The sequence below is a fragment of the Bos taurus genome, chromosome 1 (genome assembly GCF_002263795.3).
Source record: "Bos taurus isolate L1 Dominette 01449 registration number 42190680 breed Hereford chromosome 1, ARS-UCD2.0, whole genome shotgun sequence".
Classification (NCBI taxonomy): Eukaryota; Metazoa; Chordata; class Mammalia; order Artiodactyla; family Bovidae; genus Bos; species Bos taurus.
The window spans coordinates 132,746,610-132,768,783 of NC_037328.1; the positions used below are offsets into that span (position 1 = coordinate 132,746,610).

General features: G+C 36.7%; 1 protein-coding gene across 4 annotated transcripts in view; it reads left to right on the forward strand.

Annotated features, from left to right (window-relative positions):
- The window catches only part of STAG1 (stromal antigen 1), a 505,017-nt gene that overhangs the window by 327,168 nt on the left and 155,675 nt on the right, over positions 1-22,174 (forward strand). For all 4 annotated transcript variants that reach the window (XM_059889103.1, XM_059889102.1, XM_002685052.7 and 1 more), the window contains 2 exons: positions 10,663-10,814; positions 12,799-12,872. In XM_059889103.1, the coding sequence (XP_059745086.1) occupies positions 10,663-10,814; positions 12,799-12,872 (226 nt within the window). The remainder of the gene's footprint in view (positions 1-10,662; positions 10,815-12,798; positions 12,873-22,174) is intronic.

The following is a 22,174-nucleotide window of genomic DNA, read 5'->3' on the forward strand; positions in this document are numbered from 1 at the left end:
TTTCTTTAAATAGAGTTGTCAAGCTTTTTTGACCATTTAGTTTGATTTGAATACTTCATCCATCTGCTTTGCATATACATATATTAACATATTATGGTTTGGCATTGCAAGTGTTTTTCTGGATTTATTGGGGATGAAAATTGTTTTCTCATTATTTTGGTTGGGTTTTTAAGAGACAAAGATTTATTAAGTATTCTTTGTAAAGTGGAAGCTTGTAAACCTTTTTTTTTTTAAATAAGTTTTTTAAAACTAACGAAGAAACATGATTACAATGGAATACTCTTCAGCCTTAAAAAAATAATGAAGTAATGCCATTTACAGCAACGTGGGTAGACCTAGTGATCAGAAAGACATATGGTATGTGATGCACATGAGCTTATTTAGAAAGCAGAAACAGACTCACATACAGAAGAAATTTATGATTGGGAATGAGGGTGGGGGATAAATTAGGAGTTTGACATTTGCAGATACAAGCTACTGTATATAAAACAGATAAACAATAAGGTTGTTTGGTATAGCACAGAGAATTATATTTACTGTCCTGTAAACATTTTGTAAAATATGTATGTAAAAATACATAATATATTTTATATGTAAAAATATGTAAAATAATGTATTTTATATGTAAAAATAAAACATTATGGAAAAGAATATAATATATATGTGCATAGCTGAATCACTTTCCTGTACACTAGAAACTAACATGGTAAATCAATGATACTTCAATTTTTAAAAGAGGAAGATAATCTTATCTCTCTTTAAAATTTAGTTTTGTCCCACTATCAAACAGTTTTAGAGTTTGCAGTAATATTTTTCAAAAGTATAATAAGTATCACTAAATATAAGGGCAGATTTTTAGTTTTCATTTTCATGTTTAAGAAAACATAATTGTAAATTGTTGAATAGTGATTAAATGGCCAGTGTCCATAATCTTAATTTCAGCCATCCTATTTGTTGATACCTTTGGTCCCTGTTTTTGTTTTATATGTTCCCAGCTCCAGTATTGTTTTTCCTCTGCTGCTGCTGCTGCTAAGTCCCTTCAGTCATGTCTGACTCTGTGCGACCCCATAGATGGCAACCCACTAGGCTCCTCTGTCCCTGGGATTCTCCAGGCAAGAATACTGGAAGTGGGCTGCCATTTCCTTCTCCAATGCATGAAAGTGAAAAGTGAAAGTGAAGTCTCTCAGTCGTGTCTGACTTAGCGACCCCATGGACTGCAGCCTACTAGGCTCCTCTGTCTATGGGATTTTCCAGGCAAGAGTACTGGAGTTGGGTACCATTGCCTTCTCCTCTACTAGGCCGTTAAATTCCTGATCCTCTTTGTTTAGTGCTCTTGATGTCCTTACTTCCTCCACTTTCCTAGCTTAGATTCTGTTACCCAGATTAATTATAATCATGTCCTTCTCATGAAGGACCCGTAACATCCTTGCCTGCTTGCTCTCTATTATATCCCTTAGGAAAACCTCATATTATCACCTGCTCCATAACTGCACCAGTGGAGTTCAAAGTGAGTGTAGAAAAACACATAATGACTCGGCTTTCTACAATTTTTCTCTCATTTCTACCTAGCAATCCTATTACAGTATTTTATGCCATGGATATTCCTTTCTTATAATATTATTTCATACCTTCTCAAACCTGTAATGTCTGCTATCCTCTTCACACTTGGCTGATTATAGGAACAGAATACAATCCTTCAAGGATTAAATTTTCTTGTTTTAGCTGTACCTATACACATATACTCTGCGTTTACACATATACTCTGCGTTTTCTCTTATGAGGGTGCTGTCTAGCTAAGATCAGTCCTTGCACTTGTGCAGTGGATCTGATCCCTGTTCACTACCTCAAGAAGTTTTTTCTCTTTCCGGCTTCACTTCCCCCACACCCTTTATCATTATACTGCAGGCTGTAACAGCCCTTATCTTTTAGAAACACTTTGTATCAGTTAGGGCTCTTCAGAAACAGAACCATTGGAAAATATACTTTGTTACTTGCTTACTTATTTGCATAATATAACCATTAAGCTATGTTGTGTGTGTATGTGTGTGTACATATATATATATATATATATATTTGGAGAGAGGAGGATTTATTTTAGTGAATGACACACACACTTTTGAATCTGCTATTTTAAAATCTGTAGGGCAGACCTGCAGGCCAGAAACTTAGGCAGGAGTTGTACAGTCTTGAACGAGAAATTGCTTCTCCTGAACCCCTCTGATTTTGCTCGTAAGGCATTCAGCTGATTGGATGAGGCCACCACATTATTGCGGGTAGTCTCCTTTACTTATAGATGTTAATTTTATCTACAAAATGGCTTCACAGTAACACCTGGATTACTGTTTGTTTAAATAATTGGATACCATAGCCTAGCCAGAAAGCAGTGTCTGACTTTATTTTTCTGGGCTCCAAAATCACTGCAGATGGTGATTACAGCCATGAAATTAAAAGACGCTTACTCCTTGGAAGCAAAGTTATGACCAACCTGGACAGCATATTCAAAAGCAGAGACATTACTTTGCCAACAAAGGTCCATCTAGTCAAGGCTATGTTTTTTCCAATAGTCATGTATGGATGTGAGAGTTGGACTATAAAGAAAGCTGAGTGCTGAAGAATTGATGCTTTTGAACTGTGGTGTTGGAGAAGACTCCTGAGAGTCCCTTGGACTGCAAGGAGATCCAACCAGTCCATCCTAAAGGAGATCAGTCCTGGGTGTTCATTGGAAGGACTGATGTTGAAGCTGAAACTCCAATACTTTGGCCACCTGATGCGAAGAGATGACTCATTGGAAAAGACCCTGATGCTGGGAAAGACTGAGGGCAGGAGGAGAAGGGGACGACAGAGGATGAGATGGTTGGATGGCGTCATCAACACAATGGACGTGGGTTTGGGTGGACTCTGGGAATTGGTGATAGACAGGGAGCCCTGGCGTGGTACAGTTCATGGGGACGCAAAGAGCTGGACACAACTGAGTGACTGAACTGAACTGATAGCCTGGCCAAGTTGATACCTAAGACTGACCATCCCACCATCCCTTGTTTCCACATGGTCCTTAGCTACATTCCTATTTTTCTCCTTTTCTCCTTTTCAAATATCAAAGAATTATTTCTGTTTATTGTCTCTACTCACTCTCCTCTTACTCTCTTTAAACCCACTCCAGTAGGGTTTTTATCTCTACCTCTTCACTGCCTTTGCTCTTGTTGAGGTCGGCAGTTACCTTCTTAGCGTCCTAATCACTGGGCAGTTCCATTGTTACCTTTCTCTTTCTTGAAAGACATAGCTACTTCTTCCTTCTTAAAATGCTATTTTGATGGGTCTTAGAAAGCTAAACTGTAAATACTGAATTATCTCAGGACTCAATCTAAAGATATTTTCATTTTTTTATATCTTTATTCACTTCTCAGTGAGTAAAGTGAAAACAAATTCCATGTTTTTATTATTTCTACTAAAAATTAATTATGGTAGGAGAGTAATGCTGTCATTTGATTTAAAATTTCAGATTTAAAAATGTTATATGGTGAAATGTCACTCTCCTACCCGTGGCTCTCAGGCAACAAATTATCTTCTCTGAATGCATCCAGAGTTTCCTGTTTCTAGTACATCTTTCCAGTGATATTTTATGAATATGGTAGCAAATGCATATTCAGTGAGAGGCAGTATGGTATAGTGGTTAAAAGCTTAGACTGTGAAACATGATGGCTGCAATCAAATTATATCTCTGCCAGCTACTAGCTGTGTAATTTCCAAATCTTTAATCTGTGTCTCAGGTTTCTCTTATATAAAAAAGAAATAATAATAGTACTTGAAAGAGTTGTGAGGTACAAATGAATAAGTGTGTAAAGAGCTTAGAAGACTGACTGGCATATAATAGTAAATAATGCATTCCTTCTTTATGTATAAATGATAATATAATATACACACTGACAATCATCTTTTTTTTCTCCATTAACAAGTGTCTTGGTAGACTTCTTTTCAGCATACAAATCATGCCTCATTTGTTTCCAGTGACTAAATTGAAGTCCATTGAATCAATATGACATCCAGTTTAATGGCTTTAGAAACTAGTATTTTGGTGATGATGTATATCTGTTAACCATCTCCACTTGTTGTTTAGTTGATAAGTCGTGTCCAACTCCTTTTGCAGTCCCATGGACTGAGGCCCACCAGGCTCCTCTGTCCATGGGATTTCCAGGCAGGACTACTAGAACATGTTGAAATTTCGTTCTCCAGGTGATCTTCCTAACCCGGGGATCGAATCTGCACCTTCTGCATTAGCAGGCGGGTTCTTTACCATTGAGCCATCTGGAAAGCCCCATTTCCACTTAGATACCTAACAAGCACAAGACTTTCCAATTTCCCTTGCATTTGCTGTTTCTCTAATTTCCTATATTATCATATTCTTTCAGCTTTACCTTGGAAATATATTTCAGATGTGATTTTCTCTCTACCTCTTGCTGCCACTCTAATCAAAGCCAGAATTGCTTTACTGAGTTGCTTAAGGCCAAAAACTTGAGAATCAATAAGGTTTTGACAAAATATGTGCAGCTCTTTTTCAGTGTTCTATTTGGTCTTCCTTCTTCCACTTTTACTCTTCTATAAATGTTCACACAGTATTTTAAAATATAAATCGGGCTATTTCTCACCCACACCAAAATTTCCAGTGAGTCGTTCGTATCTCATTTAGATTTCATTCTTGTGTTCTAACTGCTGCTGCTGCTGCTAAGTCGCTTCAGTTGTGTCCGACTCTGTGCGACCCCATAGACAGAAGCCCACCAGGCTCCTCCATCCATGGGATTCTCCAGGCAAGAACACTGAAGTGGGTTGCCATTTCCTTCTCCAATGCATGAAAGTGAAAGTGAAGTCGCTCAGTCGTGTCCGACCCTCAGCGACCCCATGGACTGCAGCCTACCAGGCTCCTCCATCCATGGGATTTTCCAGGCAAGAGTACTGGAGTGGGGTGCCATTGCCTTCTCCGTGTGTTCTAACTAGTTCCTAGTAAAACTCTTGCAACCTGGCCTTTTCATTTCCTCCTCAGCCTGTCTCTTGCCTATTTCTGTGCTTCAGCCACACTAAATATGTTGCTCTTTTTTTTTTTTTCTAGAAAAGAAACTTTAATTGGATAAGAGAGAACAAATGTTGCTCTTTTTATGAACAGTTTACCTCATAACCTTTGCACTTTTTATTCCTTCTCCCTGGGACACAATTCTGTTACAGAATCATGTTCATCGCCTCAGTTTATGCTTAATTGTGAGCCCTTCGGTGAAGCCTAACCAGCCTGTTTGCTCTCTGTCCTTTCTTGTTGTTTTTCAGTTGCTCATTCATGTCCAACTCTTTGTGACCCCATGAACTGCAGCACACTAGGCTTCCCTGTCCTTTCCTGTCTCCAGGAGTTTGCTCAAACTTATGTTCATTGAATTGATGATGCCATCCAATCATCTCATCCTCTGTTGCCCCCTTCTCCTCCTGCCATCAGTCTTTCCCAGGATCAGGGTCTTTTCCAGTGAATTGGCTCTTCACGTCAGGTGGCCCAAGTATTGGAGCGTCAGCATTCATCTTTCCAGTGAATATCCAGGATTGATTTCCTTTAGGATTGACTGGTTTGAACTCCTTGTTATCCAAGGGTCTCTCAAGAATCTTCTCTAGCACCAAAGTTTGAAAGCATCAATTCTTTGGCACTCAGCCTTCTTTATGGTCCAGCTCTCTATACATGACTATCTATACATGACTGCTGGAAAAACCGTAGCTTTGATTACACATACCTTAGTCGAAAGTGATGTGTCTGCTTTTTAATATACTGTCCAGGTTTGTCATACCTTTTCTTCCAAGGAGCAAGTGTCTTTTAATTTCATGGCTGCAGTCACTGTCCACAGTGATTTTGGAGCCCAAGAAAATAGTCTGTCACTATTTTTCCATTCCATTCTTCCCCATCTGTTTGCCATGAAGTGATGGGACCGGATACCATGATCTTTGTTTTTTGAATGTTGAGTTTTAAGCCAGCTTTTTCACTCTCCTTCAAATTCATCAAGAGGCTCTTTAGTTCCTCTTCCCTTTCTGCCATTAGTATGGTGTTATCTACATATCTGAGGTTATTGATATTTCTCCTGGCAATCTGCACAATATACTTAGTTTACAAGTTAAATAAGCAGGGTGATAATATATAGCCTTGACGTATTCCTTTACCAATTTTGAACTGGTCAGTTCACAATTGTTGATTCTAATCTAATCTAATTAGTCCAGTTCTAACTGTTGCTTCTTGACCTGCATACAGGTTTCTCAGGAGGCAAGTAAGGTGGTTTGGTATTCACATCTCTTTAAGAATTTTCCAGTTTGTTCTGATCCACACAGTCAAAGGCTTTAGTGTAGTCAATGAAGTAGATGTTTTTCTGAAATTCCCTTGGTTTTTCTATGATGCAACGAATGTTGGCAATTTGATCTCTGGTTCCTTTACCTTTTCTGAATCCAGCTTTTTTTCTGTAATTTCTTGGTTTACGTACTGTTGAAGCTGCTGTTCAGTTCAGTCACTCAGTCGTGTCCAGCTCTTTGTGACCCCATGGACTGCAGCACACCAGACCTCCCCGTCCATCACCAACTCCTGGAGTTTACTCAAACTCAGATCCATTGAGTCGGTGAAGCCATCCAACCATCTCATCCTCTGTCATCCCCTTCTCCTCATGCCTTCAATCTTTCCCAGCATCAGGGTCTTTCCCAATGAGTCAGCTCTTTGCATCAGGTGGTCAAAGTATTGGAGTTTCAGCTTCAGCATCAGTCCTTCCAATGAACACCCAGGACTGCTCTCCTTTAGGATGGACTGGTTGGATCTCCTTGCAGTCCAAGAGACTCTCAAGAGTCTTCTCCGACACCACAGTTCAAAAGCATCAATTCTTTGGTGCTCACCTTTCTTTATAGTCCACCTCTCACATCCATACATGACTACTGTAAAAACCATAGCCTTGACTAGATGGACCTTTGTTGGCAAAGTAATGTCTCTGCTTTTTAATATGCTGTCTAGGTTGGTCATAACTTTCCTTCCAAGGAGTAAGTGTCTTTTAATTTCCTGGCTGCAGTCACCATCTGCAGTGATTTTCAAGCCCAAAAATATAAAGTCTGCAACCTTTTCCACGGTTTCTCCATCTATTTGCTGTGAAGTGATGGGACCAAATGCCACGATCTTTGTTTTCTGACTGTTGAGCTTTAAGCAAACTTTCTCACTCCCCTCTTTCACTTTCATCAAGAGGCTCTTTAGTTCTTCACTTTCTGCCATAAGGCTGGTGTCATCTGCATGCCTGAGTTTATTGATATTTCTCCTGGCAGTCTTGATTCCAGCATGTGCTTCATCGAGCCCAGCATTTCTCATGATGTACTCTGCATATAAGTTAAATAAGCATGGTGACAATATAGTCTTGACGTACTCCTTTCCCTATTTGGAACCAGTCTGTTGTTCCATGTACAGTTCTAACTGTTGCTTCCTGACCTGCAAATAGGTTTCTCAAGAGGCAGGTCAGGTGGTCTGGTATTCCTATCTCTTTCAGAATTTTCCACAGTTGATTATGATCCACACAGTCAAAGGCTTTGGCATAGTCAAAGAATTTTGCACATTACCTTGCTGGCACATGAAACGAGTGCAATTGTGTTCTGTCCTTTTTACCATACTTTATTTTTCTTTCTAACCATATTTTATTTTTATTTAACTGATATAGTTTTTATTTTATATTATCTATTGGTACTTTGCCTTCTCCTCACTAGACAGTAAATTTATGGACGCAGATACTGTCTCATTTACTTTTCAGCTTCTAATACTCAGAACAGTGCTTATTCCGGATTGGCAGATGAGTGGGAAGCACTAAATAAGTATTTTTTGTGGCAAAAGACTAGTTTTTACATTATATTCTTAATGTCATTTTGTTAATAGACTCAATATATATAAGATTTTCTGTCAGATTGTTATAAAAATTTCTAAAAACTTTCAAATTTATACTTTTTTTTTTACAACGAGAAACGTTTATTTTTCTCGCTAATAAATTTATAATTTTTCTTGGAAGTCTCTGTGGACTAAATAGGGATTAGCTGGCTAGACTCTAGGCTGCAAGTGTGTTTTGACTCCAAGCTGTAATTTCGATTAAAAGTGCTCAAAATTTCTCTCTTCTGGAATCAGCAGCTCTCCAGAGCATGTTCTTGTTATGACTTTAACAGAAGTACAAGAGGCCAAACCAGATCATGTATGAACAAATTTATACTTTACTGAACTGGTAACAAGCCAGCACACTTTTAGTAGTACAGCAATAGAACAAGTTTGTCATTCCATAGCTAACCTTTAAAATGTGAATGCTAAATGAAATATTCACTTTGGTAAGCAAAGAGAAGATACTTTCAAAGTCCATATCATAGACCAGGTTGAATTCCTGTAGGATTATTATTTTATAAAATTCTTTTAATAATACCAGTAAATTGTAATTCATGCTCACTTTATGCAGGAATGAGTCTTTTTTCAGGGGACTCCATCCCTATCACAGTCCCCATTATTGTACCTATATTGTTAAGTTAGGAGTCTTCTTCACTAGCTGTATTTGCTTGTATTTTGGTATTTAAGGTGAAAATTTCAGTGAAGTTGAAATTTTACATACTCATACACATTAAATACTGCATTATCATATCTAATATATTTCTGAAAATATACTGATTATTTTACATTTCTTCTGTTTTAGTATGTTGATATATTTTGCTGTTGATATATACCTAGAGTATGAGAAGGGTCATTACACAACTGCCAGTTGGGGAGTTTGGGATCTGGGTTCGCAAGGCGATATAACACAACAAAACACGGTTAAGTTCAAGAGCATTAATGTCTCAGCGTCCACTGATTAATTCCAGACAGAGTTGGTGGAAATTTAAATGCTTTCCAACTCCTTGATCTTCAAGTCATTTTATTTTAGAAGTCTAGAAGTATAAACAGAATTAAGCTCCATTTGGGTATGACTTTGTATGCTTAGGACAAACTCCCTTAAAATATTATCCCTAAAAGAAAAGTTATTCTTGACTTAGGCAGTTTGAATGCCCCTGATCAATTCTGTCTTTGAGCTATTCTTTTTTATACAGGTTAATTTTAAAAGTACTTTTAGCTTTCAGAGGTATTCTACTGACAATGTGTAAAATGCTGTCAAATCACTAGCCTATATTTTGAAACACAAGATTTCTCAATATATTATATTTAGATGTTGTATCTCAAGAAAAAAGAAACATTTAAATGCATTTCAAAGTGCTCACTAACTTAAATGCTTTTTTTTTTTTTTTTAGGATTTTTGTGTTAATATTTTGGTTTGAGGCCAGTATCAATTGATAGTATCCAAAACGTAGATAGAGTTTCAGAATAACACGTGTGTGTGTGTGTGTGTGTGTGTATGAATAGAAAGGTATAGATAGAGCATTATGTATATATGTTTATGTGTAATTAAAGGAAATTTCGGAAGTTTTAAAAGAAATGCAGGCTCATTTAATTATTTATATATTTGTATTGGTTCTTCCAAAACACTCAGTAGTAACTGAGCATTCATTGCAGATAAGTAAACTAAAGGGAAAAAAGGGGAGATTATTTTTCCATCACAAGTTCTTCCGTTCCTTTAACAGATTTCCCTATACTCTCAGCATCTAAATGATGAAACTGAATAGGAATAGACAAAAGATTAAGTATTGTGTCATACCTGTTCCTCAGAGGATTTGAAACAGAAGTTGGAAAATATTTAAATAGATTTATGAACACAGGTGAATGTTTAAAAGTACATGAACACTGTGGGGAAAATAGATCAATCAGAAATTCACAAAATATGTTTTTGATGAATTTAATGTGTTTCATAGGTTCAGTCCATTTTTCAGGAATCAAAAGTTATGCCATTCACTGAGGTGAGGAACACAGGGAAAGAACCATCTGTGGTAATAAAAGTCATAAATTGATTGTACACAGCTGAGACACCTTTGAGGCATCTAAGCACAGATATTAAGGAAGCAATTGTATGCACAGAACTGGTAGCCAGAAGTGAGGTCTGAAAGGCTTGGTTAGTATTCTTGCCTGAAGAATCCCGTGGACAGAGGAGCCTGGTGGGCTACAGTCTGTAGGGTTGCAAAGAGCTGGACACGACTGAAGTGAGAGCACACACGCACACACTTAGATTTGTGTATGTGTGAAGGTGAGGGAAAGGAGTTGTTGAAGATACTGTTTAAGTTCTTCATGGTGATAATTAGAATGAGTCAGTTGCGGGGGTAGGGGTGGTGTTTGGGTTTGGGATTATTTTTTGTTATTGTTAGTTCTTTGTGTCTGCACCATGCAGCTTATAGGATCTTAGTTCCCCAACCAGGAATTGAATTCAAGGCCATGGCAGTGAAAGTGCCAATTCCTAGCCCCTGCACCACTAGAGAACTCCCAGGATGAGTCTGGTTTTCATAGGAATATTAATAAGCCAAGCTTATAGGGACACTGAGACAGAGAAAATTTTTGCAGACTAAAATGATTTTATTTCCATAAAACAATTTTTCTTTTTATTTTAATTATGCCTAGATTATCAAACATAGAAGTTGACTAGTTTCCTTCCATCATCCATTTCTGTTACAAAATTGTAAACTTTTGAAGTTCTGATTCACAGGTGAATACTATAATCTTCCTTTATTTCTTAGCCATGAAGCTCATGACTGCTCTGGTGAATGTTGCCTTAAACCTCAGTATTCATCAGGATAATACACAGAGACAATATGAAGCTGAGAGAAATAAAATGATTGGGAAGAGAGCCAATGAAAGGTTGGAGTTACTACTTCAAAAACGTAAAGAGGTAAGTTTCACAGTAACTGAGATTCTTCAATTTGTCTTTTAAAGGTACATTGTTTGATCTCAAAGTTTTCAAATGAATCTGGCATTTGATTCCAGCCAGTGGTTATCTGAGTGCAGTGTGATGGCAGAAGAGTATCACAAAACAACCCTGTTTAGAAAGAAGGTAGTCTGAGAGTTAGATAACTCAGAGAGATTATCAAGCTATGAAACCAGAAAGCACAGTAAATACTAACATCAAAAGTAGGGGCCAGCAAAGTTGCATTCCACAAGAAAGCCAAAGACTGTGTATTTGTGGTGTATGAGACATTTCTGTGAATTAAAAAAAAAAATAAGATTGGCCCCAATTTTATAGTGAAGGTTTCATATATGGGTTGAAAATGATTTTAAACTAGATTTTTATAGGCAATATTTTTTCATCCAATCAGAAATAAAATTTTAGATGTACAGTATTAATCTCTGTTTTACCTTGAAAAAAGAAAAGTATCTCAGTGCTATAAACACATCGCTGTCAACAAATACTGGGTTATAACTGGCAATAAGAGGGAACAAACTTATGATTGATTAAATCATAGTCTATGATGTATTGGAGGGCTAAGGCTGCTACAGCAGATACCACAAACTGATTTTTCTTTCGGACAGAAATTTATTGTCTCACAGTTGTGTAGGCTAGAAAGTAAAGGATATACATAAAATGATTTTTACATTGTTATTAAATATTAATTTTTCAAAAAAAAAACAAAAAAGAAAGTAAAGGGTAACTCTAATCTTCACATGGCCTTCTCACTGTATGTGTCTCTAAGTTTCTCCTTATAAAAAGGAGACAGCAGTCAATTAGATTTGAGGTCCATCCTACTCCATTATGACTCCAAGTTAACTAATTACATCTGCTACAACCGTATTTCCAAATAAGGTTTGAGGTCTAGGAGTTACGACTTCTGTATATGAAGTTTTGAGGAACACAATACAACTCACAGCACATTCCATACTAGAAATAATTGTAAGTTTTGGAATTGTTCTTTAGTAAGTCCTGCTAACCAAACTGTATACCTTTTATATAAATTATTAAGTTTTTGTATAATAAAGGTAGCAAAAGTAAATTTAAACTAAGTTTCAATAATTATTATCCCAAACTTATTTCAGTAAAACTGAAAATAAAGCATATAGCAAAAGAGGATATCTGAAGGTATTTTATTGTCATAGTATTGAATGTACTTTTTGTATCACTGGTTTTATTCCTTTTGAGTAATATTTGAACTCAGATTTTAACTTCAGTGAGTAGTAATGCCTGAAATTTCTTCATCTCTTTTCTATAGTATTCATTTTGTTGCTGCATTTCATCACTAATGGCTGAGATGCTTGCTGCCTTGTATTCCTCCTTTATTGGGAATTTGACCTACACTTACTTTGAGGCTAATGGGTACTTTAGGTGAAATAGGAACGTTCCCATACAATGGCAAATGTAATAATCAAGAATTATCTGTTACTGAGAAAAGTAAAACCAAGCAGGGGACCTGGTTTGGACAGGAGAGGTATATAAGTTGAGGCCTATTCCCAAAGCAAATAATATTTTGTGATAGGCATCTGGTCACACTTAAACCATACCACTATTTTTTAGTCATTGTGTAATACATGTTGCTGCTTCTAAGTCACTTCAGTCGTGTCTGATTCTGTGTGACCCCATAGATGGCAGCCTACCAGGCTCCCCCGTCCCTGGGATTCTCCAGGCAAGAACACTGGAGTGGGTTGCCATTTCCTTCTCCATTAATACATGTTGAGAGAGACAGAAAGAGGTTCTAAGCCAATGTAGTAAAGCTGTAGAAAAAAATGAAAGGATCCTGGTAATTTAAGACATCTGTTGCACAATACTTAAGAAAAAGGATTGAAAATTACACAGAATGAGAATAATCATGAATTTAAAATGATTGGAACTCTTTATTTCAAATAAAATTATTAGTATTTTAATTTATATTTATTTCTCATTTCAGCTACAAGAAAATCAGGATGAAATCGAAAATATGATGAACTCTATTTTTAAGGGTATATTTGTTCATAGATACCGGTAAGGGATTTTAAAAATCATTTAGAAGATTTTTAACTTAATTTGTAGCTTCTTTGTAGTCCTACTCAATTATAAAAACATAAACTCTTTAATTACTTGTTTTGTTAGCTAGAAAGCACCATTGTATATGAAAGCTAAATAAATGTCATGCTACTAACTGTGGTCAAAATTGTACCACAGCTGTCATCGACACGTTCTTCCAGATTCAGAATATATACTGTTAGAGACTTCCTTTGTACTTGCGTTTGTACTAATTTCATTTTAATTAATAACATATCCGTAAGTTAATGTGGCCTTAATATGATTTCATTATCTTCATTTTTGAAAGAATTAAATTCCATGCTTAATGCCCCATTGTACACATCTTATTATATGATCAAATTAACCAGCAGTGTTTTAAAAATTGTTATGGGAGAAATGTGTACAGGAAAGGACACCTCTGCAAATAATGCAGCATCTCTGTAATATCATTCTTCTTTACCTTCAACTATATACATGAAAGTAGGAGCAAAATACTCCTGAAGTATTTTTGTCATGCTCTATTGCAAGTGTCTTTCTTTAAAACCTGTGAACTTTTAAAATATTAATTACATGAGTGTATTTCATAGAGAATTAATGAATCAAATACATATGCTTGTTGTTTTCTGTTAATTAGGTGTGATGTTTACATAGATAAGACACAGATACAGATAATAAGACTTTTTTTAGACACATTTGAAACTTGTGATGGGCCAGTTAATTTTAAAACTTAAACAGAGAAAGTAGGGGGAATTTTTTTTTTTTTAAGGAAAAATTGTAACTTTGATAATTTACTTTTAAATCATTTTGATGTCATTCAAAATATAAAACTCTTGAAATATAACCAAGGCTTTTACTTTGAGTGTGGATTCTCTCAATGGAGAATCACATGCTCTTCCTTCCATATACTGGGCTTTCCTGGTGGCCAGGAAGAATCTGCCTGCAATGTGGAAGGCCTGGGTTGGGAAGATACCCTGGAGAAGGGAAAGTCTACCCACTCCAATATTCTGGCCTGGAGAATTTCATGAAGTGTATAGTCCATGGGGTTGCAGAGTCAGACACGACTGAGCGAACTTCACTTCATAATAAATTATCAACAAATTAATTTTCGAAAATGCAAGAATTTCCTTGCATTCCTACCTGCTGTGCAGTCTTTTTGGACTTCCCCAAGCGGATCAGTGGTTAAAGGATCTGTCTGCAATGCAAGAGGCACAGGAGACGTGGGTTCGATCACTAAAGTAGGAAGATCTCCAGGAGAAGGAATCAACAACTCCCTGTAGTATTCTTGCCTGAAAAATCCTACGGATAGAGGAGAGTGGCAGGCTACACTCCGAAGGGTCACAGAGAGTCGCACATGAGTGAGCGACTGAGCATGTACATACATACATAAATATAATTAACATAAAATAAATTGTACATTTAAGTGCATAATTTGATGTTTTGGCACATACACACACACCCCTGTAAAAGTGACAGGCAAAGTATGTCCATATCCTGAAAAGATTTCTCATAACACTTTGTAATTCCTCCCTTCCTACCACTCTTCACCTTCCCCATCCTTAAGCAATCATTAATCAGCTAACTGATTTGTTTACATTTTCTAAAATTTTATAGAAATAGAATTTACATATTGTACTCCTGATTCTCGTTCTTATCTCCTTCTGATTTCTTTCACTAAGAAAATTAAAGTCTTTCATCCCTACGACTGAACTGTTAAGTTTTTCATAGATTAACTTTGTTGAGTTCAGGAAGTTTCATGTCCTGTCCTGATTTTCTGAGACTTCATTAGGAATAAATGCTGATTTTTGTCAAGTACTTTTCTCCATCTTTTGAGATCATTTTGTGGTTTTTCTTTTTTAAGACTATTAATGTGGTGAGTTAATTTGGTTGATTTCTCATATGTTAACCGTAAGTTCTTGGGTTAAAACCCACATAATCATGAGGTATTACTTTTCTTCATTTGAATGTTTTTATCACTATAAATTCAGGTTTATTTTTTAAAGTACAAATGATTTACAGCATCATGTTTCTGGTACACAGCAAGTGACTCATATATATACACACACACATACACACACACAGAAAAATATCGCACATGCTTTAAGTCCCCTACACAAGCATGAGTTCTGTCCTGAGAGCAAATTTTAAGTCCAATGTGTTGATAAGTCCAACAAAGTTATCCTGAACCCCCAACTAACACAATCAGCTATATAGTACAGTAGTGTACTTAGTCGCTCAGTCATGTACAACATCTTTGCAACCCCATGGACTGTAGCCCACCAGATTCCTCTGTCCATGGGGATTCTCCAGGCAAGAATACTGGAGTGGTTGCCATGCCCTCCTCCAGAGGGTCTTCCCAGCTCAGGGATCAAACCCAGGTCTCCTGCATTGCAGGTGAATTTACCAGCTGAGCTTCCGGGGAAGCCCATATAATACAGTACCATAGTGTAATGGTTTTATAATACTTTTATACACGAGTAATACACAAAAAAACAAATATTTTTAATCTTTACAGTATTATAAAAAGTACAGTATTACAGCTGCTGACATACAGGAGTTGGCATTGAGTGAATAAGCAAGAAGAGGTGCTGACTGTAGGAGGGAGCAAGAGTGGGAGATGGTAGAGCTGAAGGATTGTCAGCAATAAGAGAGAGCAAGGTGCAGTTTCACTCACACCTGACAATGATTGCACAGTTTCTGGTTTCTTGCGGGATTCAGTTCTGTGTACTCTCTTGGGGGGGAAAAATGATCCCATGATGTGTGGGTAGTAGCTCTATTTTTCTTACCATAGATGACACAGTACCACTGGATTGCATTCTGAAGCTTGTTGCTGAAAGCTTCGTGTACTGGTCTACGTTAAAGTCCTGTGCCTACAAACAAATAACACTTCCTCAAATAAAATCCCCTTGCCATTTCCAGCATCATGGATCTCTTCAGTCTTTGAGTTACTTCTTTCTCTTCTTTGTTTTTTCTCTGAGCTTCCAATTCCTGGCACTTCTTAGCAGTACCACTTATATCACTGCTGCTCTTATGCTTACTTATAGACACCTTGGACTTACATAAAGATCCTATACTACTGTACTCTATACAGTGTTACACAGTAAAGTACAGAAAAGAACAACCACTTGTAGAGGATGCACACACATGACAATGTATGCCGGACATATGAACTACTTTACATAAATTGGACATGCAAACACACATTCTCATCTTTGAAATTTCACAACTTGCAGGTTTGTGTGGAGGGCACTCACTGTACATGAATGTAAATCTGTTTTTTTTTCCTGATTTTTTTGCCATGTTGTTCATTCACTAAGTCATGTCCAGATCTTTGTAGCCCCATGAACTGCAACATGCCAGGCTTTCCTATCCTTCACTATCCCCCAGAGTTTACTCAAATTCATATCCATTGAGTCGGTGATGCCATTCAACCATCTCATCCTCTGTTGGCCCCTTCTCCTCCTGCCCTCAATCTTTCCATGCGTCAGGGTCTTTTCTAATAAGTCAGCTCGTCCCATCAGGTGGCTGAAGTATTGGAGCCTCAGCATCAGAAGTTCCAATGAATATTCGCTGTTGATTAATACACTGTCTAGGTTTGTCTTAGCTTTTCTTCCAAGAGGCAAGCATCTTTTAATTTTGTAGCTGTAGTCACTGTCCGCAGTGATTATGGAGGCCAAGAAAATAAAATCTGTCACTGTTTCTACTTTACCCCCATGTATTTGCCATGAGGTGATGGGACCAGACATTATGATTTTCACTTTTTTTTTTTTTGATTTTCACTTTTTAAATGTTGAGTTTTAAGCCAGCTTTTTCATTCTCCTCATTCACCCTCATCAAGAGACTCTTTGGTTCCTCTTCACTTTCTGCCGTTGAAGTGGCAGAAGATTTGTGCACTGTGTAGAGAAGGTGCTGTGACTAATCAAAGATGTCAAAAGAGGTTTGCAAAGTTTCATGCTGGGGATTTCTTGCAGGAAATGCTCCAAGGTCGGATAGAGCAGTTGAAGTCAATGGTAGTCAAATGGAGACTTTATTTGAAAACAATCAATGTTACACTGTTCAGGAGATAGCTGAGATACTCAAAATATCTAAATCAAGCGTTGAAAATAATTTCCACCATCTTGGTAATGTGGAATGGAAGAGATCTTAGGGCAAGTGAAACAAACCAACCCCAACCACACCAAAGGCCACTCTTCATCCAGAGAAGGTTGTGTTGTGTATGTGGTGGGATTGGAAAGGAATCCCATTAACTTTTGTTAATTGGTTACAGTGTGTCTAGGTGTGTTCCTCTGTGGATTAATCCTGTGTGGGAATTTGGGTGACTATTTTCTTTCCTTGGTTAGGAAAGTTTCCAGCTCTTCAAGTTCTTCCTCCACCTCTCTCCTCTCTTTCTGGGACTCCTATAATGTAAATATTAATCTGCTTGATGATTTCCCAGAATTCTCCTAAACTTCCTCATTTTATATCATTTTTTTTCCTATTTTGTGGCAGTGATTTTCACTACTCTGTCTTCCATCTGATACATTCTTCTGCCTCATGTAGTCTTCTGTTGATTACTCCTGTTATATTTTTCATTTCAGTTATTGTATTCTTTTGTTTATTCTTTATATTTTCTAATTCTTTGTTAAAAATGCCTCGTTTCTTGCTCCATGCATCCATTCTTCTCTCAGTACCTTTTATCATCTTTACAATTATCACTCTGAACGCATAGGTAGATTGCCTGTCTCTGCTTCTCTTTGTTGTTCTTCTGTGGTTTTATCCTGTTTTTTTGTCTGAAATATATTCCTCTGTCATCTCATGTATCTTCTGTCTAGAACTAATCAGTTATATTTATTTTTTCTTAAGAGAACGAGATTTTGGTTCTTCACTGTTTTTGTTTTCTGTTTCACTTGAGGACTGCTCTTTTTATTATTATTTTCTTTCTTCTACTTTCTTTAGGTTTCCTTCCTTTGTCCTTAGTTTCTCAAGGTGGAAACGGAGATCGTTGGTTTAATCCTTGCTTTTCTTTGTGCTATAATTCTTTGTTGTCAGTCAGTTTGTTGTGTTCAACTGTTTGCGACCCCATGGACTGCAGCACACCAGGCTTGCTTGTCATTCAATTTCTCGGAGTTTGCTCAAACTCATGTCCATTGGGCTTCCCTGGTAGCTCATATGGTAAAGAGACCTGGGTTCAATCCCTGGGTTGGGAAGATCCCCTGGAGAAGGAAATAGCAACCTACTCCAGTAATCTTGCCTGAAAAATCCCATGGACAGAGGGACCTGGTGGGTTACAGTGCATGGGGTCACAAAGAGTCAGTGTTCATTGAGTTGATGATGCCATCCAACCATCTCATCTTCTGTCACCCCCTTCTCCTCCTGCTTTGATTCATTCCCAGCATCAAGGTCTTTTCCAATGACTCTGCTCTTAGCATAAGGTGGCCAAAGTATTGGAGCTTTTTTACTCCTACAATTTTCTTTCTTAGCAGTGCTATACCTGTTTTCCCTAGATGTGGAGTGTGCTGTTTCCATATTCATTTAGTTCAAAATACTTTCTAATTTCCCTTTGGGCTTATTTTTTTGAACCATGGATTATTTAGATTTAGAAATTTTGTGTATATTTGCAAATATCTCAAAACTTCCTATTATTTTATCCTAATTTAAAATCATTTTAGTCAGAGAATATACTTTGTATGATTTAAGTGTTAAGTTTAATAAGATTTGTTTTATGTACCACAGTATGTTCTATTGTGATACAGTAGGAAAACAGTATGTATCATGCTTTTGTTTTTATGCCTGTTAGGTCAGAGTTGGTTGATGCTTGGTTAAGTCTTTTCTATCCTTACTGATCTTTTTATTCTAACAATTATCAAGAAGGATTTTATAAAAGTACTTTTTGTATTCTTAATTCTGGTGTGTTATCACATAAATGATTTCCATAATTTTCCCCAGCCTGTGACTTTATTTTCTTTCTTCATGGTACCTTTTGAAGAGCAAAAGTTTTCATATTCAGTGCAATAATTTATCCATTTTTCTTCTTTGGTCATGCTTTTGATGTCATATCTGTGAACATTTTGCCTAACCCATTCTTATGCCTTATATTCTAGAGGTTTAATCATTTAAATTAATTTATATAAACTATTTTTAAGTTAATTTTTGTATATGGTATATATAAGGGTATAAGTACACTTTTTGGATATAGGTGTATTTTTTAGAAGCACCATTGGTGGAAGGCTGTTCTTCAGCTGAGTTGCTTTAGTGCTTTTCTTGGGACTTGAATTACTATAAATGCAAAGTTTTATTTTTTGGATTTTTTAATCTTTTCTTTTTTAAAAAATTAAATTTATTTATTTTAATTAGAGGCTAATTACTTTACAATATTGTATTGGTTTTGCCATACATCAACATGAATCTGCCACGGGTGTACACGTGTTCCCAATCCTGAACGCGCCCCCCCTTCTCCCTCCCCATACCATCCCTCTGACTCATCCCAGTGCACCAGCCCAAGCTTCCTGTATCCTGCATTGAACCTGGACTGGCAATTCATTTCTTATATAATATTATACATGTTTCAATGCCATTCTCCCAAATCATCCCCCTCCCCCCACCCCCAGAGTCCAAAAGACTGTTCTATATATCTGTGTCTCTTTTGCTGTCTCCCATACAGGGTTATCGTTATCATCTTTCTAAAATCTTTTCTTACACCCATACCACCTGTATTGATCTCAGTTTTGAAATTTTTTTTAATTTATTTATTTTAATTAGAGGCTAATTACTTGACAATATTGTATCGGTTTTGCCATCCATCAACATGCATCCGCCACAGGTGTACACGTGTTCCCAATCCTGAATCCCCCTCCTAACTCCCTCCCCATACCATCTCTCTGGGTCATCCCAGTGCACCAGCCCCAAACATCCTGTATCCTTCATCAAACCTGGACTGGCGATTCATTCCTTATATGATATTATACATGTTTCAATGCTATTCTCCCAAATCATTTCCCCCCTCTCCCACTGAGTCCAAAAGACTGTTCTATACATCTGTGTCTCTTTTGCTATCCTGCATATAGGGTTATTGTTACCATCTTTCTAAATTCCATATATATGTGTTAGTATACTGTATTAGTGTATTTCTTTCTGGCTTACTTCATTCTATAATCGGCTCCAGTTTCAACCACCTCATTAGAACTGATTCAAATGTATTCTTTTTAATGGCTGGGTAATACTCCATTGTGTATATATACCACAGCTTTCTTATCCATTTGTCTGCTGATGGACATCTAGGTTGCTTCCATGTCCTGGCTATTGTAAACAGTGCTGTGATGAACATTGGGGTACACGTGTCTCTTTCAGTTCTGGTTTCCTGGGTGTGTATGCCCAGCAGTGGGATTGCTGGGTCGTATGGCAGTTCTGTTTCCAGTTTTTGAAGGAATCTCCACACTGTTCTCCGTAGTGGCTATACTAGTTTGCATTCCCACCAACAGTGTAAAAGGGTTCCCTTTTCTCCACATCCTCTCCAGCATTTATTGCTTGTAGACTTTTGAATCACAGCCATTCTGACTGGCGTAAGATGGTACCTCATAGTGGTTTTGATTTGTATTTCTCTGATAATGAGTGATGTTGAGCATCTTTTCATGTGTTTGTTAACCATCTGTATGTCTTCTTTGGAAAATGTCTATTTAGTTCTTTGGCCCATTTTTTGATTGGGTCGTTTATTTTTCTGGAATTGAGCTGCAGGAGTTGCTTGTATATTTTTGAGATTAGTTGTTTGTCAGTTGCTTCATTTGCTATTATTTTCTGCCATTCTGAAGGCTGTCTTTTCACCTTGCTTATAGTTTCTTTTCTTGTGCAGAAGCTTTTAATTTTAATTAGGTCCGATTTGTTTATTTTTTGCTTTTATTTCCAATATTCTGGGAGGTGGGTCATAGAGGATCCTGCTGTGATTTATGTCGGAGAGTGTTTTGCCTATGTTCTTCTCTAAGAGTTTTATAGTTTCTGGTCTTACGTTTACATCTTTAATCCATTTTGAATTTATTTTTGTGTATGGTGTTAGAAAGTGTTCCAGTTTCATTCTTTTACAAGTGGTTGATCAGATTTCCCAGCACCACTTGTTAAAGAGATTGTCTTTTCTCCATTGTATATTCTTGCTCCTTTGTCAAAGATAAGGTGTCCAAATGTGCGTGGATTTATCTCTGGGCTTTCTATTTTGTTCCATTCATCTATATTTCTGTCTTTGTGCCAGTACCATACTGTCTCGATGACTGTGGCTTTGTAGTAGAGCCTTAAGGTAGGCAGGTTGATTCCTCCAGTTCCATTCTTCTTTCTCAAGATTGCTTTGGCTATTCAAGGTTTTTTGTATTTCCATACAAATTGTGAAATTATTTGTTCTAGCTCTGTGAAAAATACCATTGGTAGCTTGATAGGGATTGCGTTGAATAAATTTTTTAAAAAGCTTTATTGAGATCTAGTTGACATATAAGATACGTACGTTTAAGGTGTACAACAAAGTCCTTTGAAACACATATATTTTGAAATGATTAACCTCCATCACCTCACCTTTTAAAATTTATTGTTGTGGTAATATTTAAAAATTACTCCCTTAGCAGCTTTCAACTGTGTAATACAATATGGTTAACTATAGTCACCGTACTGTACATTAGGTCCCTAGACCCTTTTTATGTTAAACTAGAAGTTTGTTCTCTTTGATCAATACTTCCCCACTTTACCCCCACCCTTAGAATTTGGCAGCCATCTTTGTACTCTGTATTTCTGTAGGTTCACTGTTTTAATTCTACATAAAAGTGAGAACATAAAATTTTATAGATAAAAGCTTTACATAAGATAAAGTCTTTACATAGATAAAGTCTTTACATAAAAGCTTACTGGAATTTTGATGGAGAATATAATCAATCAGTACTTCAATATGGAGAAAATTGCCTTCCTCATTATATTGCATTTTCCATTCTGTGAGTATAGGTTGTATCTGCATTTACTTAGATATTCTTTAGTTTCTTTTAGCAATTTTTATTATTTTCAGTATATGTCTTTATTGCTTTTATTGAATTTATTTCTATACGTTTTCATTTTTATTTTGTTATAAATGGGGGGTTGTTTCCTTAATTTTGTTCTAGATTCCTTCTTACCAATATGTTAAAAATATAATTCATTTATTCCTCAAAAATTATAAAATATTTTCATTCATTCTGTAGTTTCAGTGTTTTGTTTTTTTAGATTCATTAAGATTTTCTACATACAGGATCATGTCTTTTGTGAACAGACACTTTTAATACTTACCTTGACTATCCAGTATA